The 25,661-nt window shown below is 41.2% G+C and overlaps 2 protein-coding genes across 2 annotated transcripts in view; one reads left to right on the plus strand and one right to left on the minus strand.

The window, feature by feature from the left end:
• The window catches only part of dynlrb2 (dynein light chain roadblock-type 2), a 44,095-nt gene extending 24,138 nt beyond the window's left edge, over positions 1-19,957 (minus strand). Inside the window, exons 1-2 of the mRNA XM_033035848.1 lie at positions 19,847-19,957; positions 10,291-10,366 (exon numbers count right to left, since the gene is read on the minus strand). Coding sequence (XP_032891739.1) covers positions 10,291-10,366; positions 19,847-19,849 — 79 coding nt within the window. The 5' untranslated portion in view covers positions 19,850-19,957. The remainder of the gene's footprint in view (positions 1-10,290; positions 10,367-19,846) is intronic.
• A 3,417-nt stretch (positions 19,958-23,374) lies between these two features.
• The window catches only part of wwox (WW domain containing oxidoreductase), a 1,040,919-nt gene continuing 1,038,632 nt past the window's right edge, over positions 23,375-25,661 (plus strand). The window contains exon 1 of the mRNA XM_033035849.1: positions 23,375-23,535. Within this exon, the coding sequence (XP_032891740.1) occupies positions 23,429-23,535 (107 nt within the window). The 5' untranslated portion in view covers positions 23,375-23,428. The remainder of the gene's footprint in view (positions 23,536-25,661) is intronic.

Below are 25,661 nucleotides of genomic sequence, written 5' to 3' on the forward strand. Positions count from 1 at the left end.
GATTGCTGTATGATGTGTATTTTATATTCTGAGAGATAGTCTCTGAGAATTAGTTTTATATTTCCGTGGTTTTACTTAATTGAAATAAAATGAATTTGAGCAAAGAGGTTAAAGAAAACCAGAGGGAAAAAAAGGTGTAAAGTGGCCAGAAAAGGAAAAATCATGTGACTACACGTGTTGTCAATCACTGGAAAGGATTTAGTTGATTGGTTAATGCAAATAAGCTAAATGTGTGGTAAACCATAATGATTGGTTAATAGTTTGCCACTCCTTTTGTATCAAAATTGTCCAATACCTATATAATGTGTTACCTTTGTACCAAAGTAGTCGTTCTTTCAACCTGCCCCAGAGTTTCTAGCAGAGTTTCTCCAGCATTTTTGTTTACCTTCAATTTTTCCAGCATCTGCAGTTCTTTCTTAAACTTGTTCTCCAGGGATGTTACCCAACTTACTGAGTTACTCCAGCACCATTGAAACATTGTGTTTTTTTCCTACACGTAAACTAGCATCCGCAATTCCTTGTTTCTACCAATTTCCTCATCCTCTTTATGGAGCCAGCTACAAATATAACAAAGATTGATATAAAAACGAATGCAATATGTCCACAGATCCTTGCCTACCTCTTCAGCAAATATTTACTGAAATCACTGCAAATGATTCGATCAGCACATCATTCGATCAGCTGAGAAATTTGTTGGCTGCAACCTTCCCCCCATCGACGAACTGTACACTGCAAGGGCCCCGAGAGCGGGTAACATCATCTCTGACCCCTCTCACCCATGCCACAAACTCTTTGAAGCACTTCCCTCTGGAAGGCAACTTCGGACTGTCAAAAGCCGCCACAGCCAGACATAAAAACAGCTTTTTTGCACCAGCAGTCGCTCTACTCAACAGCCAAGTCTGTAGGTACACAAAAATGCTGGAGAAACTCAGCGGGTGCAGCAGCATCTATGGAGCGAAGGAAATAGGCGACGTTTCGGGCCGAAACCCTTCTTCAGACCCGGGTTTCGGCCCGAAGCTTCGCCTATTTCCTTCGCTCCATAGATGCTGCTGCACCCGCTGAGTTTCTCCAGCATTTTTGTGTACCTTCGATCTTCCAGCATCTGCAGTTCCTGCTTGAACAGCCAAGTCTGTAGCCTCCTTTTGCTCTGGTATTTTATTTCATTCTTCACGTTTAAATTATGTTTTATTTTTAATTGTCTACTGTATATCGTGTTGTTGCTTGCGAGCAAAGCACCAAGGCAAATTCCTTGAATGTATACATATTTGGCTAATAAAATGTAATCAATTCAGTTCAATTACTCCTGAGCATCTTCGAACACACCAATACAACTATTAATCTTCAGAAAATACATTCTGTGAATGAATTGACCCACACTGTTCTTATTCATCATATCCTGAATAAGAGTCAGTAATGCAATTCTCCATCTACATGTCTTCTTAACTATAATATTATTTTTAAAAAAATTACTTTCAAGGATTGGTCATAGAATCAGAAAATGCAGGGAACACTCTGGTAGCAGCTGTGGGAAGACAAATAAAGTTAACTTTTCAAGTCGAAGACCCTTTGCCAGAACCTGCTCACTGAGCAACGAGATTGCCTGCAATTGGTTTAACCTACAGATGTAGCCAAAATAGCTCTGGCAACAACTTGTCCATCCAAACCTGCACTACTATGTCCAGTCACACAAGGCCCCTCTCTTAACATATTTTTATTTCATTAACTGTTACCTTTCAGCAGCAGACATGGAATCAACCTGCAAACTGTCCCTAATGTGTAGAATAGAACTAGGGCAAGGGTAATTGCTGGTTGGCACAGACTCAGTGGGCCAAATGGCCCTTTTTCATGCTGTATTTCTAAAAAAATGCATTGGAACTTGGAACAAAAGTTTTTATCTACATATTAATCAAAGGGAAACACTGCAGTTATTATTTGGATTTCTGGCAAAAATCACCTTTTGGGTATCAAAATTCCCACACCGTGCATCCATGCAAAATAGAACTAAGGTTCAGCCTTAATTTCTGAGGCAAGACTGATGTTGAAATTGAACACTAAAATAATAGTAAAGTGCAAGTGAGAGGAGGCCACTACATAAAGAAAAATATTTGGGCATGGCATGTCCTTCCCAGGTTATGAAAGCTTTGCTTGTAATCAGCCCGTACATAACATCAAGCATGTGGGAGACCAATGGAATGGATTTGCTAGGGGCCACGAGGCATCTTTTGCTGTGTCTAAATGTTTGAGTTAAACGCCGTGACTTAAGAACATGTTGCCCTTGGCCGGCCTATGCTTTTTTTTTTTAATGTATTGCCCAGCAGCTATGTTTCTGATTTGTGAACTGTTCAGGTTACGAACAATCGTGACCTGGGAATGACCTGTATTTTTCATCGTGGACAGACCCCTTAAACTATTTATCAAAAAAAATGTAACTATGCCTCACAGCACGAGACTCAGGTTCGATCCTGACCTCGGGTGCTGTCTGTGTGGAGTTTGCATGTTCCCCTCTGTGGTCAGGTTTCCTCTGGGTGTTCCAGTTTCCTCCCCTATCCCAAAGATGTGCGGGTTTGTAGGTTAATTGGCCTCTAGTGTGAAGGGAGTGGAAATGAAAGCGAGATACATAGAACTAGTGTGAACGGGCAATTGATGGTCATTGAGGGCTGAAGGACCCGTTTCCATGCTGTTTCTCAAAACTAAATGAAAATATTGCTACACATAACCTAGCTTTACAGTAAATAACCACCTGGGCTTTTAACAGATGATTTGAGACTCATTCTAAGCATGTTAATTAATTTAAAAAAGGACCATTGCGTTGATGAGAAAGACCAGAGGAACATGAACTGGTTGCATTCTTGTTTGTTGTCAATAATAAGACAAAACGGCTGAGATGAAAATTCTGCACAAAGGCAATTCCCACTCCAACAAATTTCTAAACATAATTGAAAAGTTATGCGTTGATTTGTTATGTCTGTGCATTGCTTCGCATGCTACATTGTGAAGTATATGAAATTAAAGGACCCTGGAATTAAAGGAATGCGTGTGTAGGTCTCTTGCTACTTGCTCACAGTGATTCCAACAGGACTATTTTGGTTCTTTTGGGAGATAATGGATGTTGTATTCAAACTGATGCTGAATTCAAACATGTATATGACAGGAAATGTGTTTACCATCAATGAGATTTTGAGTCACAATATCTTAATGCTTGTCTTTTATTGAAGCTATGAGGTAATTGGTTGAATACTGTAGACCTCTCACACACTTTCCATTAGGTTTAGCCTCTAGAGTGAAAGCCCTCAGACTAAACCATGTTATCAGAAATACAAGTTATTTTCACACTGCTGGTTTGTGACAGCGAAGGTTATGATTGAATCAATTAAAACTCTGGAAGGTGAAGTAGCCCATGTCCAAAAGGTTTATTTTGATCTGTGACAAAAACTGAGAAAGGTTCCAGTGATTCCTTTGAAGGTTTCAGGCCCAAAACGTGTGCTCCAAATGGTTAAATGAAACATTGCAAATTTAAGTTAATGTGCAAGATTCTTCACTCTCTACATAAGGACCAAGTTTCCACACGTTTGATGCTCAGTTTAATATTTAACTATGCATTCGAGAAAGATCAAGGAGTTCTGCAAAATCATTAAAGGAAATACCTGCTCAGTCCTGATCCTAAAAGTCTGGATGTTCCAGCATGACTTTAATAGAAAGGGCAAGAATTAGCTTATTTGATGTTTTTGCTAGTACCCACAGCTCCTACAAATGTGGAGCATTTCTCCGATTCAAATCATCATCGACCACAGGGAGAAGTATTCATGTCTAGAGACTAATTAAAACCCTACACCATGATTTATCGTTACAAATTTGCTGAATTTCTATTTCTTGCTTTAACAGAACTATTTCCGTATGAAAGTGCCAAAACACAAAGAATGAATACTTTAATTAGATAACAAATGTTTGCATTGTTATTAGTACTGATTTTGATTATCTTGTAACAAAGCCACCATTTGGTTTATGGATTTACACTGGGACCCAAAGATCAATTGTATCAGGCCCATTCCTGCTCTCCTGAACACAGACTCCTCAATTCCTCTTAAAAATTAACTTACAGCAGCCATCTGATGTAACTACATGTCTTCGGGCTTTGGGAAGGCTCACACAAACTCAGAGTCACAGGGAGAGGGTGCATGCTCCAACACCATTCAGAAACAAACAACAGCAATATGGGTAATTCATGCCAACCATTTTAGACCCATTTTATAAAGAGATGCATCTCTTCACTGAGGTATATTGACATTGTATTAATCAATATAAAAATATGCTTAATATATATGGAGAAAGATTTATTTGCTCTTAGATGCCAACTCTATTTATTAAAGCTAACATGCTATTTGCCTTCCCAATTGTTTCCTTGCCATACACGTTTACTTTAGTGATTCAAATAATTATTTAAAATGGCGTGTATTTAAGAGTCTCTCATATTTTATATTAGGTGATGGTCAAAAGAAAGAGCTATGGAAGAAACACTGGTAACAAGTAAACATACAGACTGGAAATGAAGACAGTTTTACAATAACTCGCAAATGACAATTGAGTATTTTTTTTAAGGGAACAAACCTACATATTAAAGTGTGAAAACTCACACCACCAGATTCAAGGACAGTTTCTTCCCAGATGTTATCAGGCAACTGAATCATCCTACTACAACCAGAGAGAAACTAGTATCTACCTAATTGATGACACTCGGACTCTCCTTGATCGGACTTTGTTGGCTTTACCATGCACAACACGTTATTCCCTTATGTATTTATACACTGAAAATTGATCAATTGTAATCATGTATTGTCTCTCTGCTGATTGGTTAGCGTGCAACAAAGGCTTTTCACTGTACCTCAGTAAACAAAACTAAACTCATGTCTCCAGGGGAAAAAAAGCACACGGAGTGGATCGAGGTTGACAGCAATACGTACCAAGATGAGTTAAGTGGGCATGAACATGGCAGATGGAATACAGGGCTCGAAATTAGAGGTTGCCCGGGTGCCATTGACCACTCAAAGTGCAGCCGGGCAACCTAAATGCCGACTCATTTTGCCCGGCTTGGCAATCGAACACTGGTTTATACCGATAGACACAAAAAACTGGAGTAACTCCGTGGGTCAGGCAGCATCTCTGGAGAATAGGAACGTGACGTTTCGTGTCGACGGCAGCGGCGGCTGTATTCCTCTAGTATCTTTGATTGTGGGGCAAAGATACTAGGTGCGTGGTGACGAAGGGTCGAAGCAAATGACGGGCTTCGAACAGCAGTAACAGCAGCGGCCGCGATAGCAGCTCCATCGCCTCCCCCTCCCGCACCCCGCCCGGCGGAAGGAACCTTCCTCTCCCTCCCTCCCTCCTCCCGGCCTCGGCGTGCGGGAGGGGTTGGGAATGCTCCGTTGGCAGATTGGCAAGCAGAGACCGCTATCGCCCTGATAACGGCCACTGCCTGCAAATCCGTTAATGGCACTTTCACAACCCTTCCCGCACGCCGAGGCCGGGAGGAGGGAGAGAGGGAGGGGGAGTCGGAGGCCTCCTTCCGCCGTCTGAAGCAGCTGCACCAAAGACCCTATAGCTATAGGATCTTTGAGCTGCACCGCTCGGCCCCGCACCTTCCTGTTGGCTGGCGGAGGAGGGGAGGCGGTGGCGTGGAGGCGGCAGCACTTTGGCGTTAGACAGAGACGGCCAAGGCAGCGGGGCGATGTTGTCCGAGGAGCACTGACCTTCCTTCCTCCCCACCTCCTCTGCACCTTCCACCCCCCCCCCCCCTCCCTCTATCTCTCTCTCTTGTACGCCCCCACCTCCAACCTCTTATCCTGGGACCCATCCTCTCCATCCCGCACTGATCCCCATTCCCTCCTCCTCTATTCAGTCCTCACTGACATCCCCTGTGCTCCCCTCCCCATCTACCCCCCCCCAAATCTAATCATCACCCTACCCACCTCGCATTGATTCTCCTGCCACCTCCCCCCCCATCCATCCTACACTGGTTCCCCAGTTAATCCTGTACTGACCCCCCTTCCCATCCATCCTGCACTTCTCCTCCCATTCATACTGCACTAATCCTCCCATTCATCCCGTACAGACCCACCCTCCATTTACCCTGCACCAAACCCCCCATCCATCCTGTATTGATCTCCCCATTCATCTTTTACTGAAAAATCCCATTCATCCTGTACTGATCCCCTCATGCATCCTGTACTGATCACCTCATGCATCCTGTACTGATCCCCTCATTCATCCCGTACTGATCCCCCATTCATCCTATACTGACCCCCTCATTGAGCCAGTGTGTCAAACATATCAATGAGTGGATGAACCAGAACTTCCTCCAGCTCAATGCAAATAAGACAGAAATTATTGTCTTTGGTCCCAAAAAAACAAGGCTAGAGGCGAGTGCTCAACTCGACTCAATTGCACTGGAAACCACAGACAAAGCCAGAAACCTTGGTGTAGTTATGGACTCGGATTTGAATTTTAACAGCCATATAAAGACCATTACCAGATCTGCCTATTACCATCTAAAAAATATTGCAAGAATCAAGGGATTTCTGTCCAAAGAAGACACTGAAAAACTTGTTCATGCATATATTTTTAGTAGGTTAGATTATTGTAATGGCATCTTTACAGGTCTCAATAAAAAATCAATTAAACAACTGCAGCTTATCCAAAATGCCGCTGCCAGTCTTGACCAACACCAAGAAAATGGACCACCTTACACCTGTCCTTAAATCTTTGCACTGGCTCCCTGTGTGTAAGAGGATAGATTTTAAAATTCTGTTACTGACCTACAAGGCACTGAATGGTCTAGGTCCAAAATACATCTCTGACCTACTTGTTGTATATGAGGCACCTAGACTCCTCAGGTCTTCAGGGACAGGTTTACTCTGTGTTCCCATGGTCAGAACTAAAAAGGCTGAAGCAGCATTCGGTTTTTATGCTCCACACCTGTGGAACAAGCTCCCTGAACACCTGAGGTGTGCACAGACTGTAAGCGCATTTAAATCAGGCCTAAAAACACTGTTGTTTACTATAGCTTTTCCATAACCCGACATGCAGGTAATCTTAACCGTCTAATTTTAACCCTTTTATGTGCTTTTTAAAATCGTTTTATTGTTTCATTGACGTTGTTTTATTATTCATACATTTGTCGTATTGCTTATTTTGCAATTTTTAATTATTGACTATTTTATTTTTTCTTTCCTGTAAAGCACCTTGAATTGCTGTTTGCACGAATGGTGCTATACAAATAAATTTACCTTTGCCTTTGCCTCATTCATCCTGTAGTGATTTCCCATTTATCCTGCACAGACCCTCCTATCCACAGTCCTGACCCCCCCAATTCATCCTGTACTGATCCCCCCATTCATCCTGTGCTGCCCCTCCCCCCAATCCATCCTGTACTGATCCCCCCCCCCCCAGTCAAGAATGGGGGGGAACAGTTTGAAGAAGGGTCTCGACCCGAAACGTTACATATTTCCTTAGCTCCTTAGATGCTGCCTCACCCGCTGAATTTCTCCAGCATTTTTGTCTACCCCCATTCATCCTTTACTGACCCCCCCCTCCCCCATCCTTCCCGTACTGATCCCCCCATTCAACACCACTGACATCTCCCCTCACAATTTTACGTACTCCAACCAACACGTACTAATTCACCTGCCTCAATCCATCCATTCCGCACCGATTGCCTTCTCAACCCCCCCCCCCCCCCCCACCATCTATCCACCCCGCACTGATTCACACCCCCCCCTGACCCTATTGTGCTTCATGATCTTCAGAGCGAACATTGACTATGTTTGATAATGGAATGCAATCAAATGTGTTTTAATTCCCAATGTTATTATTTGTTTTGACACCTTTAAATATATTACCAAAAGAACATTTGCTGCAGTTATGTCCTTTGGCCATCTCTTGCCATTAGTGTAATGTTTAACCTGTCAGATGGGTATAGTCGGTTTTAACAGCTATTATCATAAAATGCCTTTAGAAATTTCCTTGCAACCCATATATTTTGTTATGGATAAATTATGTGGGAAGCCAGAGTGTTTCTGTGCCAATAGCAATATCGACCCATGCTATGGCCATGTCATGATAATTTTCAGTCCTTCACAGAAAACATGCTTGCATCAATTGCAATATGTAAAAAGAGTTGAGATATTGTTTTATAATTTTGCTGCATGTCATTGCGGTATATATAATGTCTTGATTGGTGAATATGTTTAGTTTGCGACTTTATTTGAAGCAGAAATAATATGTGAATGTAGACAAAAGTGCTGGAGAAACTCAGCGGATGCGGCAGCATCTATGGAGCGAAGGAAATGGGCAACGTTTCGGGCCGAAACCCTTCTTCAGACTGATGGGTTTCGGCCTGAAACGTTGCCTATTTCCTTCGCTCCATAGATGCTGCTGCACCTGCTGAGTTTCTCCAGCATTTTTGTCTACCTTCGATTTCCCAGCATCTGCAGTTCCTTCTTGAACATAATATGTGAATGCTTCAATGAGCATAATTCCAACTGGTAACTATGCACTTCGTCCAAGCACATTATCACACGCTTCATGCAAACCGTCTTAAATGACCACCTAAACTGTCATTTGGCAACCTAAAAAGCTGTCAAGGTTGCTCGGCTGGCAACTGGGAAAAAAAGTTAAGCGAGAGCCCTGGAATATCTTGTGGCAAAGCAGTTCATACACTGGGGCAAAAACAGAAGAGCAGAGTACAGGGGCTCCCCGAGTTACAGATGGCATGACATACGGAAATCCAACTTTTATGCAAATTCTTGCACAGACGTTAAAGCATTTTTCAAGATGGTAATAATATTGATGTTTAGTAATGACTGGATACAGAATGTATTGCATTATTTTAATTATGGGTAGTGTTAAGTTAAATTTTTGATGAAATGAAATTTTTGCAATATATGGGTAACTATAAAACGGAGAGATGCTCCTGATGTACAGAGAGAAAAGTCAAAATCTGCTTACAAAAAGTTCTCTGGAAAGAAACCCTTGTAACCCAGGAACTGCTTTTATTTTCAAAATGAGGACATGTTGGGAAATGTTGATATTCAGAAGGAACCAAGGTATCCTTATACATTAGTTATTTAAAGGTAAACTGCAAGTACAGCCAAGTAATTAGAAAGACAAACACGCTGGACTTTATTACAAGAGGATTCAGATACAGTGGTAAAGATTCCGTACTGCAATAATATTGTGACTTGGTGAAACTATATTCAAAGTACTGCAGGCAGATTTTGTTTCTGTACCTTTAAAGAATATACAGTAGTTGTTTTAGAGGAATGCAGTGAAGACTCACTGAACTGGTCCCTGGATAGAATACCGAGCGTACGAGGGGCAATTATGTGGACATAACTTGTACTCTCCAAAGTTTAGAAGAATGAGAGGTGATCTCATCACAACATACAAATTTCCTATATCATTCGACAGGCTGAGACCAGGGGTCACCCACTCAGTATGAAGGTCTGAGACGAGAAATTTATTGACTCACATGTGGCTCGTCTTTGGAATTCTCTACTCAAAGGACTGTAAATGATCAAGTTCATTCAAAATAGTTATCGATAGGTTTCTGGATATCAAGTGTATCAAGGGGATATTGCTGGTAAATGAAACAGAGGTAAATTATCAGCTAGGTTCTTGATCGATGGGAGGGCAAGCATAAAGGGCCAAATGGCTTACATTTGCTCTCAATGATGAGAATGATCAGGAACTCAAGGAGCTAATCAACTGCTTACTTGATGCACCATCACGCATTATAATGCTTTCCTTTGCTTCCAAATTCAAAAATGTGGATAAATAATACCAAAGCTTTATGATATTCAAAGATACACAAAAATGCTGGAGAAACTCAGCGGGTGCAGCAACATCTAGGAGCGAAGGAAATAGGCAACGTTTCGGGCCGAAACCCTTATTCAGACATTTATGAAATTCAAGTTGCCACAAGTTTAGAACTTGCTTGAGCTCCAGAAAAGGATGAAAAATTACTCGGATTAAAGTTTGCTCTGACTAATTAAAAATAAAATGGTTCACAATCACACTTGGAAAAATGGTTTAATTTACATTTATTGCTTCAAGGATGGGGTTCCCCAAGATGAATGTGTTTCGTCCAATGCCATCACTAAAGATTGGTTGGATCTATAAATTTGTTACCACATTAAGGCAATTGATTGCAGGATCCTAGAATACTCCAGGGTCTAAATTATATTCTTGGAGCGAAAAAGACAAGTTATAAATATATTAACACAAAGATTGACATACCTTCAGAATTCACAACTATGGTACCAATCACACCTTTGTGAGACTGAATCCTTTTCAGAGTTTCTTCTACCTCACTCTGCAAACAAGAGATATTCGATTAATCTAAGGCGGCATTTGGTGCAAATCAAAATCTCACATGACATTTCTTCCAAAATGCGAGCACTGAGGTAACAATAACTAAGAATTTGAGAACATGGGAACCCAAAGAATCATTTTATGTTCTAATTAATGCGTTATTCTGAAATTATGGCAATGGAAAATTACAAAACCATCATGTAATTGTGTTGGGGATAATGATAACTCGAGTATGTTAGGAAGGAAGAAACATAAAAGAATGCCTCCGATAAAGTAAATTTGGATAGATGAGCGAAACTGAAGCGGGAAGGAAACATGGAGATTACCAATCAGCTCCCAAGTAATAGTAGTAACATAGGGCATTGTATAAATAAGGAAGTTAGAGATGCATATAACAGCTGCAATGCGATAATTATGGGAGACTTTAATTTACATAGAGCGCAAGCGCATCAAATTAGCAGACAGTGTAGAAAACAAATCTCAGATCACATAATAGGATGAAGTTGGGTTTTCCTTTTGGAATGCTGAAAGGATGCTTAATTCGTGTGTGTAAAATTATGAATCCTGAAGTACACAAAAAGGTTGGAAGAGTTAGGGTGAATGCACAGATTATTTTACCCAGCGCAGGGGAATCAAGAACAAGATAGCAAAGGTTTAATGGCAACCTGTGGGGCAAGTTCCCCTTTCCCCTTCCCGCTCCCTCCCAGACACACTAGATGCAGGAAATATGTTTCCGATGTTGGGGGAGTGAGAACCAGGGGCCACAGTTTAAGAATAAGCAGTAGGCCATTTAGAACTGAGATGAGGAACAACTTTTTCACCCAGAGAGTTGTGAATTTGTGGAATTCTCTGCCTCAGAAGGCAGTGGAGGCCGATACACTGGATGCAATCAAAAGAGAGTTAGATAGAGCTCTTAGGGCTAGCGGAAACAAGGGATATGGGGAGAAGGCAGGAATGGGGTATGTGGATGATCAGCCATGATCATGTTGAATGGCAGTGCTGGCTCGAATGGCCGAATGGCCTACTCATGCACCTATTTTCTATGTATCTATACTAAGCTAAGATGGCAGTGAGAGTTATAAGCATGGAAAGCAGTTGCATGGACAGGTTTTGAATGGGAAAGGACAAAGCAGATGTAACAATGTGTAAAAGTTATCCAATTTGACAGAAAACCAGAATATTAAAAAAAAGAGTTGGAAAATGCTGTTCAGAGCAACATTGATATTCTTGTATTCGGATAACAGGAAGAAAACATATGGGCCTTATTCCGGAAAGTGAGAAATTAATGATGTTTTACTGCAATAATTTCAAGTGTAATGGCACCTGAAATACTCTGTACAAGTTTGTCATCCCCAACTGAAAAGAGATTGCAATGACGGTTCATCAGACTGATTCTCGAGATACAAGGTTTGTCTAACGAGGAAAGAATGGGCAAATTAGGTTATATTGCCTCTTACGTTTAGAATATATATTTCCCAAAGATACAAATCCCTTATGAGGCTTGATAGGGTAGACAAAGGGAGGATTTCCACTTGGCCGCAGTCCAGAAACAGGGATTGCTATTGTGAAAAAAAAAATCCTTCTGCCAGAGGAATCTGAGGAATTCTACACCCAAGAGATTTGCAGAGGCTCGGTTACTTGGAATAATCAATTTAGAAACGGATTGTCAGAATTAGGAAATCAAGGGTATAATATTAGAGAAGGTAAGTGGTGCCAAGGTAATACTTCCGGCGTGACATTATCTTGTCAACGAGATTCAATTAGCTGAAGGCCAACTCCTGCCTCTACTTATATTTTTTTAAGTTATTGGATGTTAACTTTACAAAATGGTAATCAGATATGCTTTAAAATAAAAATCAGATGGGAGAGATAAATTAGATAGAAAAACAAGGGAGAAAGATAAATGCAGAATGAAGATGCACAAAGAAATGCAGGAGCAAGATTCAATGAGGAATTTGGAATGAGGCAGGAAAGTGCGAACGTCAGACACTGCTGCAAACGGACAGGAAAGCAGCATTTACACATTTGGAAAAGACCTAGATTGAAGTTTGGATGGAGTTCAGAGGTAAAAGGAATAAGCTCATGAAAACATAACATTTATATTTCGAAATATATGATTTCAAATCTTGGGTTCTCTATCAGAGGAAGATAGCAAAACAGATTAATGGCCAATTTATTGTGGATTGCCGTATTTTAAAGTAGTCTCAGAAATTGCCCGAGCAAGATCCAAGAAAGCAAGCTTTTCTCCCAGTGAAGTGGAAAATAGTAAGGACAGGAAGACCATTGAAATAAATCAACTATTTTATCCAAGGAAAGAAAATAGTAATTTTCACAATATAACGGCAAATAATCTAAGCATTATTTAAAACAAGAGCAGACTTTTCTACATATTGTAAATGCATAGCCTAAATTCTGAAGACATTGACTCCATTCATCCTCTGGTACTATCAGGATTGGAACCAATAGCGACAAAACACTGACATGCTCTGCCATATTAAGTTAGCAACTCGTTACATTTTGAGACCTGCTAGTGCGACACAAAGAGATAAAAGTATACTATGCATCGGATGTTTAAAGTAGTCAGCCAAACAATCACTTCAGTTCACATAACTCGGAAATTGGAGCACGAAAAAAGAATGAGATGCATGGCTATATCCAGTCGTATTGGCAATTGCTTGCGACAGGCATTACATGAGTTTTCATTTCTAATCTCCTCTAATATCTCAGTCACATTAATAGGGTGGACCATTTAACCACACCAATCTCACCCCTGGGTCAAAATGAACCATTGCTTGTAAAGAGTAAAATCATCTCTTCCCCTGTGGGGTTTCAGCAAAGGACAGACAGACAGACAGACACACACAGACACATACTTTCAGCAAAGACCACTCCCTCCGTAACTCCATGGTCAATTCCCTCCTTGACTCCATTCAAGGATCCAAGCAGTCTTTCCAGGTGCGGCCGAGGTTCACTTGCACCTCCTCCAACCTCATCTACTGCATCCGCTGCTCTCCATCGGCGAGACCAAGCGTAGGCTTGGCCATCGCATCGCCCAACAACTCTGCTTGGTCACAATAACCAACCTGATCTCCCGGTGGCTCAGCACTTCAACTCCCCCTCCCATTCCAAATCTGACCTTTCTGTCCTGGGCCTCCTCCATGGCCAAAGTGAGGCCCACCCTAAATTGGAGAAGAAGCACCCCATATTTCACTTGGGCAGTTTACACCCCAGCAGTATGAACATTGACCTCCAATTTCAGGTAGTCCCAGCTCTCCCTCAGCCCACTGTCTCCGCATCTTCCTTTCTTCTTCCCGCCCCACCACGCTGTATCTTTAAATTAAACTAAAAACACTAAAACCAGAGGAAATCTAAAGAAGGGTCTCTACCCAAAACGTCACCCAATTTCTTCTATCCGGAGATGCTGGCTGCTCCATGGAGTTCCCCCGCACAATTAAAGCATCTTCACCCTACCAAAGGTACCTAACCAGACACAACTAAATTTAAGGTAGCTCTTATTTCCCAAGAGCCCTTTTTTGTTTAAGTCCAAGTCAAGAGCCAAGAGAGTTTTATTGTCATGTGTCCCAGATAGGACAATGAAATTCTTGCTTGCTGCAGCACAACAGAATATGTAAACATAATACAGAACAGGAGATAAAAAGTTCAGTGTGTCTATATACCATAGATATACACAATAAATAAACTGATAAAGTGTAATAGGCTGTTATTTTTCAGAGTTTGGTGGTGGTGGATCCTCTCCTGATTAAATTCCATTTGGAATATTTTTGGAGGACCAGCAAACCAAGAAGCAAGAGTTATTCCAGGGAGTTACTCCAGCTCCAGGGAGTGCTTCTGCGTTGGTTTTCAGCGGTCGCGGCGAGGTGGTGACCGGACAGCAATGGCGGCCAGATCTCCCACAATGCAAAGGGAGGGAGAAAGTGGCCGACGCCGACCAGTTGCCATGGCAGTGCACATGTGCAGGGCGGCACAGGCGCACAACCACGGCCGATGATGTGCTGGCTGTGGTTGTGCGCATGTGCAGGGGGAGGATGTCCAGGCCGCGTCAGTGCGCAAATGTAAGGCGGCCGGCCGTGCCAGCAAATGAGGAGCGGTCGGAGAGCGGAGACCCGAGACCCGGACACGGATACAGATGGCGGGCGGAGACAGAGCGAGAGATAGAGAGGTGGGGCTGGTCAGAATTAAACGATAGATGTCCCGGTTGCTTGCCAAGCCGGGCATAATGGCATGCCATTTAGGTTGCCCGGCGGCACTTTAGGTTGCCATTGGCACCCGGGATACCACTAATTTCGAGCCCTGCACATGTCTGCCTGGGGTGGGATGTAGACTGCGGTCAGGATGATGGAGGTGAATTCCCTTGGTAGGTAGAAGAGGCGGCACTTCACCGCCAGATGTTCCAGGTGCGTAGAGCAAGTGTTAGACAGAACTGCCACTTCTGAGCACCACAAAGAGTTGACCATGAGGCAGACGCCGTCTCCTCTCCCTTTCCCAGATGCCTGCGTATGGTCCATGCGATGGATGGAGAGACCTTCAGGCTGGACAGCTGAGTCTGGGGAGCTGGGGATGAGCCATGTCTCTGTGAAACAGAACACAGATCATTCCCTCAGCTCCCTTTGGCCTTAAGTCCTCCACTTTATTTTCTGGTACGTTGGCTAATAGGATGGTGGGCTGAGGGGGTCGTAGTCCCCTCCGCATCAGTCTGACTTGTAGTCCTGCCCCTCAGCCAGGTTTCCAGACACCATGGAGGTCTCCCCGGCGTTTCCAGGAACTGTACTTACTGTTCCTGCGAGCCTGCGCCAGGTCGGGCGTTCCGCAGTGATCGGGGATTCCCTTACAGTCGGCAGGTCCAGTCCGTTGCTGCCGGGAGATGCTGTCCGTTGGCCACGTTTCCGAACACCATGGAGGTCTCCCCGGTGTTTCCAGGTATAGTACCTGCGATGCTCCGTCAAGTCGGGGATTCCCTTACAATCAGCTGCTACGGTATTGCTTTGCAATAGCGCTAATGCCTTTAAATAAATTAGCAGCTTGTCAGTTACATCGCTGGTTTCTGCTGATTCTTTTATCCAGGAAAGCTGAGAAAAACTGTATTTGATTATGTTCTGTTGCGCAGACAGGCACCATCTTAATGGGGACCCCCATTTGGAGTATTTCAAACAATTTTGGACCCCATATCTAAGGAAGGTTGTGGTGACGTTTACGGAGGAGATCCCAGGAATGGGTTACATATGAGGAGCGTTTGAAAGCACTGGGCCTGTACTCGTTGGAGTTTGGAAGGATTGTGGGCGGGAAGGGGGGGGGGGGGGGGAAAAAACAAACACACACACACACACTAAACCTTCCTGAATAGTGAAAGGTCTGGATAGAGTGAATGAGGAGAGGATGTGTCTTGGACCAGAGACCATTGCCTCAGAATCAAAGGACATATCTTTAGAAAAGGGATGAGCAAGAATTTCTTCAGTGAGAGGGTGGCAAATTTGTAGAATTCATTACCACAGAAGACTGTGGAGGCCAAGTCAATGGATATTTGTAAGGCAGAGATTGACAAATTCTTGATTAGTAAGGATGCCAGGAGTTATGGGGAGAAGGCAGGAGAATGGGGTTTAGAGGAAAAGATTGATCAACCGTGATTGAATGGCAGAGTAGACTAGATGGGATGAATGGTCTAATTCTGCTCCTATAACTTAAGAACAAAAAATAACCTTTGGATACGAGTCATAGAGTGATACAGTGTGGAAACAGGCCCTTCGGCCCAACTTGCCCACACCGCCCAACATGTCCCAGCTACGCTCGTCCCACCTGCCTGCACTTGGTCCATATCCCTCCAAACCTGTCCTATCCATGTACCTGTCTAACTATTTCATAAATGTTGGGATAGTCCCAGCCTCAACTACCTCATCTGGCAGCTTGTTCCATACACCCATCACCGTTTGTGTGAAAAAGATACCCCTTAGATTCCTGTTAAATCTTTTCCCCTTTATTTTGAACCTATGTCCTCTGGTCCTAGATTCCCCTACTCTGGGCAAGAGACTCTGCATCTGCCCTGTAGATTGGTTATTGCATGTGAACCAATCAGAGTAATGTACCACCACTAACTCGACCTTACTGTACACTTTATATTAACACGCACTTCCCATATTACGTAGTTACACCAGTGGTAGAGATGAACTAACAACGTATTGTACTGCACCATTATGACTGATGATTAAAGCTGACTTTGAACACCAGACTGTCTGTACAGTTGTCTACATACCCAATCTATTCCTCTCATGATTTTGTGCACCTCTATAAGATCACCCTTCTGGACGGAGACCCAGCCTACTCAACCTCTCCCTTTAGCTCACACCTTCTAGTCCTGGCAACATCCTCATAAATCTTCTCTGAACCCTTTCAAGCTTGACACCATCTTTCCTATAACATGGTGCCCGGAACTGAACACAATATTCTAAATGCGGTCTCACCAATGTCTTAAACAACTGGAACATAACCTCCTAACTTCTAAACTCTATACTCTGACTGATGAAGGCGAATGTGACAAAAGCCTTTTTGACCACCTATCTAGCTGCAACTCGACCTTCAAAGAACCATGCACATGCACTCCTAGATCCCCCTGCTCTACAACATCCCATAGAGGTCTACCATTCACTGTGTAGGTCCTGCCCTTGTTAGATGTCCCAAAATACAACACCTCACACTTCTCTGTATTAAATTCTGAAACCATTCCTCAGCCCACCTGGCCAATTGATCCAGATCCTGCTGCAATCTTTCACAACCACCTTCGCTATCTGCAAAACCACCCAAGTTTTGAGCTTTTAAGTTTTGTTTTAATTCCTCTTTGCATCATTTCCATGACCTAATAAGGAGCTGGATGGCTGTTGTTCATCTACTACAGCTCAGTATTCAACACGATAATTCTTTCCAACTCTCGTTCGGGGGCGTGGGGAAGGAAAACAAGAGGATTATACAAAAATGTGCTTTCATGCTCAGAACACTTAGTGAAACGATGGTTTGTGACAAAAGTTTATATTGTTATATTTGCCATGAGTAAACAGTCACCTTATCAATAACACAATACTTGCCAAAATGTAAAGAGAAAGAGGGAACCAGCCCAAGAAGTAAAATGGTAATCTGCCTGCAGAGTCAGAGGATATAGACATGGTATGATATGATTTATTTTTCCAGCCCTATTCACTATACAGACCAAATGGAATTTGCAAAGGAATATCTCAGTGGGACTAAAAGTGAACAAACACTCAGAATCGGATGAGATGTGTCCCAGTTAGAAACTGGAGGCAAAGAAGATGGTTATTGGGGCTCTGACAGAAAATTTCAAATCTCCTCTGGCCACAGAAGAGGTTGACCGGAGAACAGCAAATGCAGAGACTTTATGAAAGAACAGCTAAAGAGATAAAACAGGTAATTTTATGCCAGAGAGTCTCACATCAGTGGTGGGGAAATTATTGGGGGGAAAAAAACAGGGAGGGGATTAATGTGTACCTGACGAGGCATGGATTAATCCTCTCACTTGTTGTTTTTTAATGCCTAAATTGATTGAACTTTTCAAAGGAGGTAACCAAGTATATTGATGAGGACAGGTAACTAAGTATATTGATGAAAACAAGATTCCACATGGAGAAAGCAAGAACTCCCTATATCAGAATGATGTGGAAATGTAATCCAAAACTGGCTTGGTAATGAGAGTAAAGATGATGGATGAGGGCTGTTTTTATTTCTGTTAGCCTGTAACTGGTAATGTGGCATAGGAATTGGTGCTGGCAACTTTGCTGCTAGTTATATGTATTAACAATTTGGAAGTGTAGTTAGTAAATTGACAGATAAAATGAAAATTGGAGCACCACTGGTAGTTCGGATGATAGTATTTGGTAAAAATAATAATATTGATTAGTTTGTAAGATGGACAGAGCAATGGCAGATGGAATTAAGCCCAGAAAAGGTTGGGGCAATGCAGCTTGGAAATGTAAATAAGGCTTGGCAAAGCACAATAAATTATACATCTAAGGAAGTGAAGAATAACTGAGGAAGAACAGGACCTTGATGTCCGTGTCCCAAGATCCCTGAAGGTAGCAGCACAGGTAGATAAGATGGTTGAGAAAGCATAAATGATATGTGTTTAATAGCCATGGCATGGAATAAAACAACAGAGGTTATGATACAACTATATAAAACATTATTTAGGCTGCAACTGGGTTTGTTTACCAAGAGGCATGCCTAAATTCAATTTATGCTGACAAATAACATTCATATGCTGAATATGATATATTATGATTGAATAATGCACTTTCTTTCAAGTTACAAAAATCAAATATTAATATGGAGATTTCATAGAAACATAGAAAATACGTGCAGGAGGCCGTCATTCGGCCCTTCGAGCCAGCACCACCATTCATTGTGATCATGGCTGATCGTCCCCGATATAAAAACATAGAAAATAGGTGCCATTCTCTTCTTATATACATAAGCACATTTAACAACCTAATTCTTTATTTGTCATTTTCAATTTTGACAGGATTACTCAGTATAGCAATTACAATCCATGTTTTTGTGGGGTGCAAAAAAGATCTTTATCAATATGCTTCAGTAATCTCACACTACTTCCATGAGCAGTAAAGGGCCAACAATGACCAACACTTGAACCATTTATTATTCACCTCTTTGTTCTGCCTCCAGAGATAAAACTGGAAGCCAAAATCCACAATAAGACTGGTTTATGGTATTAGACAGTTTAAAATCAAACATTGCCAATAACTCAAATCCATTAGAAAAAAACTACAATCTTCACAATAATACTACTTGAAAATAAACTATTCCCCAATCCATTGTTTCAATTTGTCTTTGCAAAAAAAAAAAAAAAGAGGCCAGAGCATTTCCAGAAGCCCAGAGATATTCATTACGGCTGTAATTAGCAATGACAATTTTAATTTACCAATCAACAAAAAAAAATCGATTAAAAAAAGGTTGAATATTCCTAGAAAACCAGGAAGCAGGAAAGCTATTAAAATAGTTAATTATTGTAAAATACTGGACGGCTGATTGGAGGAAAACCCATCAATAATCAACCACTCAGAGCAAGAATTAAACAGTAATAATAAAGATGAAATGTAGGCAGAATTATCTTTCACCAGATTCAGCCATTGCTAAAATTAACAAATTAACATGCCTCACAGAAAGATAAAAATTGAACAATAAAAATCCAAAATATCGTTACAATAAAACCCCAACATTGAAGAGAGATGGACGCTGTGAACTTACAGATCAGGTTGCAGATGCGTTTCAAATAATTTTGAAACCCTTTTTTAAAAAAAGAAGCCATTTACAGAGTACTCAGTCCCACTGCTGACCATTCCACAGCAGACCGTGCCATACAACAGCATAAACACCTCCCAGCTAATTTCCCCCACGATACAAAAGTAAGTAGTATCGTTAATAGAGATTGAATTTGTTGTTTTACCATCTTCTCCCCCCGAAATCCAGCAGCGAACAGCGACACAAACACTCGAGAAGGTCCACTGGTTGCTAGGCGGAACCGGAAGTGACTCTTGACCCGGATGCGCTCACTGTAGGACGCCTTCGGCACAAATATGATCTGCTTATGGTTGTAACTTGAAATTGGGATTATGCACCCTTAAGACTTCAGTGGTTTTGTCCGAAAGGCTCACCAAACCATCAGAGGATTCTTCTTCCTCCAATAATTAGAACTATATTGATCGCTATATTAATAATTATTAACAAGAATAATTGTTATTAACAATAAGAATAATTGTTAAATATTATTGACAAGAATAATTATTGGTAATTATTACTAGTGATTCATATATTAATCAAATAAACAGGATAATCAGGATGAAAAACAAAGGAACAAGTATAAGTGTGCACTATCGAGACACGCAGATGTTGAAATCTGTAGTTAACGAATCTGTAAATTCTGCTGCAAGGTGAAGTGGGTTGAGCATGACAGGGCAGCTGGATGGATTGTTTGGGACAGTCGCCCTGTGCACCTGATTGACTCCCGGTGCTCAGTGTCTTTCCAGTGGCTATTTGTGCCAGCAACTATGAAGAATAATAGGATGTGGTAGAGATTTTCCTTATTAATATAGTAGGCTGAAGGGCTGCTTAATTCAGCTGTATAAAAATATGAATCCTGAGGTACTATATGTGGAAACATTGGAATACACAGGGTGAATTCTCAGAGTCTTTTACCAGAGTATGAGAATCAAGAACCAGAGGAGATATGTTTAAAGTAAGAGGGGAAAGATTCAATAAGAATCTGAGGAGTAACTTTTTCACTCAGAGGGTGATGGGTATTTGGAACGAACTGCCAGAGGAGGTAATTTAGATAGATACTATAACAACATTCCATAGATACATGGACAGGTACGTGGATAGGAAAGGTCAAGTCAAGTTTATTTGTCACATACACATACGAGATGTGCAGTGAAATGAAAGTGGCAATGCTCGCGGACTTTTGTGCAAAAAGACAAACAACCAAACAATCAAACAAACTATAAACACAATCATAACACACTATTCTTTTACATAATAAATAATGAAAGGAAAAACGTTCAGTAGAGTAGAGGGATTGGAGGGATATAAGCCAAACACGGGCAAATAGGACTAGTTTAGATAGGGCATCATGGATGAGTTGGGCCGAAGTGTCTGGATCTGCGTGCTATATGACTGACCAGTTTCTTGTAGCAGAAGTGTCAAATTGACAGAACGAGTAGAGCGGAAAAGTGGGCATGTTTTTTCTCATAATGTGGTTGGGATTCACTGCATGAATGCTCATCAGAATTTAAAAGTACATAGATGTGTACTTGAAAAGCTAAGACCTGCAGATCTATGGACATAGTGAAAGGTGTATTTATGGTCCACAAGGGAGAATGTTCATTGAACGATGGAAACAACACCATAGAAAGTTGTATGATCCTTGCGGATTTGTTAATGTTGATGCTGGTGCTCTCTTCTGATTGATTCATTTATATTCCAAGTTTACAAATTGTTTTCAAAATACAATTTAGATAATTATGTTTCTGAGTCAGCGGACACCTGAGGTGAAGCATTCATAGTATTATCAGATTTTAGTTGAAAAATTCTCCATTCCTCCATGGTTGCTCTGATGGGAATCTACAATTTCCATTCCTCCATTCTCTGTTCAGTCACTGGTGAAGAAAATCTTTTGCTATTTATGCATAATAAAGCCTTAAGTTTTATTTGCCTGTTTATTGCTTGCTATTCCGCCCAGGTTTAGGAACAGCTTCTTCCCCGCAACCATGAAACTCTTGAACATGACAAACACCAACTAAACTATGAACTAAGAACTGCCTTGGTTGCACCAGGGACTTACGGCTTTTGTTTACACTAATATTGTTTTTTAAATTTATTGAACTTTCTTTTGTTTTTTGTGTTATGCATGCATTGTGTTTCTTGGCCTGTTTTGCTGCTGTAAGATTATCATTGTTCTGTTTTCGGTACAATTGACAATTAAACACTCTTGACTCTTGACTTTTCCCTTTCACCACATTGCTCCTGCTGCTCATAGTTCTTCAGAAAAGCCCTGAATCTCATCCAAAAGGCTGCCTCTTATTCCACCCCACACTGTCGTACTTGCTCCTTGCAACCATTCTCGTCTATTGCCCGGTTGTGCAGTTTAAAAATTATTATTAATGTGCTGAAAGCTCATATTATCTTCCAGTTATTCTGTTCCCCATCTGTATTTCCTGTTCCTCTGAAAGAGAATGCACACATTCATCCCTTGTTATCCCCTTATCAGTAGCTGTGCATTAAACTGTTTCAATCCCACTTTACAGAATTCCTTCATTGAACTCAGGTTTTGTTCCAAGGCACAAAACTTGAATGGTCATATCTTTTAACCAATAAATGCGAGAAAGCATTTTTTACTAACAGTAGTTAAACTTGGAATTCATTGCTTGCAGGGATGTGGAGACAGAATCATTCTGTTTTCCTGAATGGAATTGGACGTGCTTAAGTGAGAGTGATTTACAGGGCTATTGGGAAAGAGAAAAATTGGACTCGATGATCTTTGTTTGGAGATGACAAAGATTTGAATGACCTTCTCTGCATGAACAGTATGATGATTTTATAAGCTGTGTGGATAGTATTAGAAGAATGGCATTGAGGAAGAGCATATTCAACAACATTGTTAAATTTATGTAATAAATAGAAACTGATTTACACCGAAGGAAGACATAAAATGCTGGAGTAACTCAGCGGGTCAGGCAGCATCCTTGGAGAACATGGACAGGTGACATTTTGGGTCAGGACTGAAATCTGGACATTATTATTTTTTCTCAGCATTCCAACACATCTGGTAGCTCAGGAGAGGCACATGGGAAGATTATGCATTATGACACAGCTGTACAGTGCAGAAAGAAATGTGTGCAAATTAAATGGTTAGTTGGGTTCCCAAATATTAAAATGTTTCAGCAATGTATTTTACTCTTGGAAAAGCATGACAGATAACTGCACATGACATGGAATCGATATATATATATTTCCCCCCTGCTCTCTTTATTGTTTGCTTGTTTCCTTAGTTGACAAAGTAAACTGATTTTCTGCCACCCCTGGTTCCAGAGCCTTGCCGGATTATCTGTTTTTCAAATCCACTCTCGTAATTTTGTCCGGATTAAAGAACGAACTGGACCATTAGTAAGAAAATCGGTGGTTGACGAGTAGATTTTTTCCACCTAAATATTTCGCATATCAGTTTGAAGGGTCCTGACCCAAAAGGTCGTCTATTCATGTTCTCCAGAGATGCTGCCTGACCTGCTGAGTTACTCCAGCGCTGTCATATTTTTTTGCAAATCAGCATTAGCAATTCCATGTTCCAAACCTCAGTCCTTCTCTAGCAATATGAGAACTACAACTCCCATCAGGACGCGCGGCGGACACGCATGCTCGCTGGCGTTGGAGCCAATCGGCGGGAGGAAGTGACGCAGGTAAACAGTCGGCGGGGGGTGGGGCGAGGGCAGCCGAGTTGCTCCTGACAACAGCGGCTGGAGGGGAGGAAGCAACGATGTCTGCTCTCAGGTACGCGGGGCTGGACGACACCGACAGCGAGGACGAGCTGCCTCCTGGCTGGGAGGAGAGAACCACCAAAGACGGCTGGGTTTACTACGCCAAGTAAGGAAACAAACAAGCAAACAAATAAAGAGAGGCAGTGGGAAAATATACATCGATTCCATGTCATGTGCAGACTTAACTGTCACGCATCTCCGAGAGCATCCAGAGCAAAATGCATTGCTGAAACTTTTTAAATCTTTGACAACCCAACTAACTTTATTTAATTTGCTGACATTTCTCTCTGCACTTTATATTTCTGTCATGTTGCACAATGCCATTGCAATGATAGACAATCAAACCAAAAGTATAAGTTATTGGGCCTTATTTATAGGGGAGTTTACACACAGAATTAAGACAATCAACAATGTTTTCTTCTGTACTCATCTTGCAATATTGCGGAAAAAGGGTGTGTATTGGCCTTGTACCTTGAAAGCAACTTTTTTCCAAAGTAAAGCCCTTCACACTGCGAACCTCTGAGTGTTCATTAATAATATTTTGTTGTCAGTTACATGTGATTACACGCAATTCCCTTGGTCCTCCACTCCCTGAACTCCATCCACCAAACGAATCTTTAAACGCTCCATGTGCACACACTACAACTACATGTGGGTGTATTCCAAATTTGAAACCTCGCACGTTTTGACAATTCCAGTAGGAAGCTTCGACTTTGTTAGACAACCTGAATGAAAATCAAGGTGTTGACTGTCAAATAGTGGTGTACCTAAATGTCACAGCTTTGTTACTGCCACGTGATCGCCCACACAAACAATTTTGCTTCCCTTCCCTTCCCAGGTTGCTGAGAGCTGCCATTTCTCACATAAATTATATTTGTCAGTGTACCTGTGTACGCTGCACCATTCACTTTGTTGAGAAGAGGAGAAGGGAACATGCTGCTAATATTTGCACTGCTATTTTCAGTATAAATATCATAAGTATTCCAACATCCTTTATTTAAATATCACTTGCAGGTACATTTGTACAGGTTGAACATGGTTTGCTAGTCAGCAAAGAAACCTTCCTGCTTTTCTAATCTTATGAATGGCTGATTAGGTGATCTTGGCACTCAATGGAAATTAGTAAAGATCATCTCCACTCATCATCATGATTTAATACAAAATTTGGAAATGTTCTTTTAATTAGATGCTAACTTATTACACTTTATTACTTGGCTTCTTGTGCACAATGAAAAGCTTAAGTTTAAAACTGAATGTGATTTATCGCTCCGCTTTAAAATCAATGGTTTTGTGTTTCAGAAAAACAAGGCTAATATAAAATGAGTGATTCTAAGGAACTGAAATACAATAGATCGGAAATCGTATAATTGTTTCTAAACTTGGCATTTCTATTTATAAACACTCCAGTTCCTCCTATCATATCACAAATATTCTGATTGGTGAAATCAACTCTGTTAAGGCATTTGGACCATTAGCAGTGACAACACAAGTCTTGACCCAAGTGACCTCCAAGGAAGCAACAGTATTTTCTTTCATTTTTCTTGTATCTCCATCAGTTGCTTTATTCAAACAACATAAATCAGAAAAAAACACGTGCTTGGATTTATAAACAATAGAAGTACTGAGTTACTCTGAAAGGTAGCTGCTCAGTGAATAATCCTATTTACCACAATGGTTCAGTGGGCAAGGTTCTCACATGGAATCATAGTCATACAGCACAGAAACAGGCTCTTCACAAACAAGTATTTTGAAATTTCTAATACAATCACCTTTTTAATATGATGTTTCTTTTGTTTTGCTGATTATATTACATCAGTGGCCTCGATGGAAACTCTTTCTCCTTGTTTCCTCTACTGTTGAAGGATTGGTTCTGTCAGGCATGAATTTGTATACATGTATATCATGTACTTGATTTGTACAAACATTATCTTTCTATCTATTATATATTACTAAAACTCTAATTTTGTTTGTTCCTATGCCTGTCCGTGTGTGTGTGATTCTGTCTGATCCTGAAATTACCCCAAAACAGTACACGACATTGCTACCATTTTTGGACGACCTTATGCACCAGTGTCCTGTGGTGGTTTGTATCATGTTTCATTCAGATTGATGTTATATTTTACAAGTTATTCACATTTTTAACTTTACAAAACCCCACTTTGAGAAAAATGACTTGCAGTTGCAGTGGCAGTTACAGCTATGATGTCACAATGGGATTGTAGCCCTGCCCGC

The sequence above is a fragment of the Amblyraja radiata genome, chromosome 17 (genome assembly GCF_010909765.2).
Source record: "Amblyraja radiata isolate CabotCenter1 chromosome 17, sAmbRad1.1.pri, whole genome shotgun sequence".
NCBI classification, from domain to species: domain Eukaryota; kingdom Metazoa; phylum Chordata; class Chondrichthyes; order Rajiformes; family Rajidae; genus Amblyraja; species Amblyraja radiata.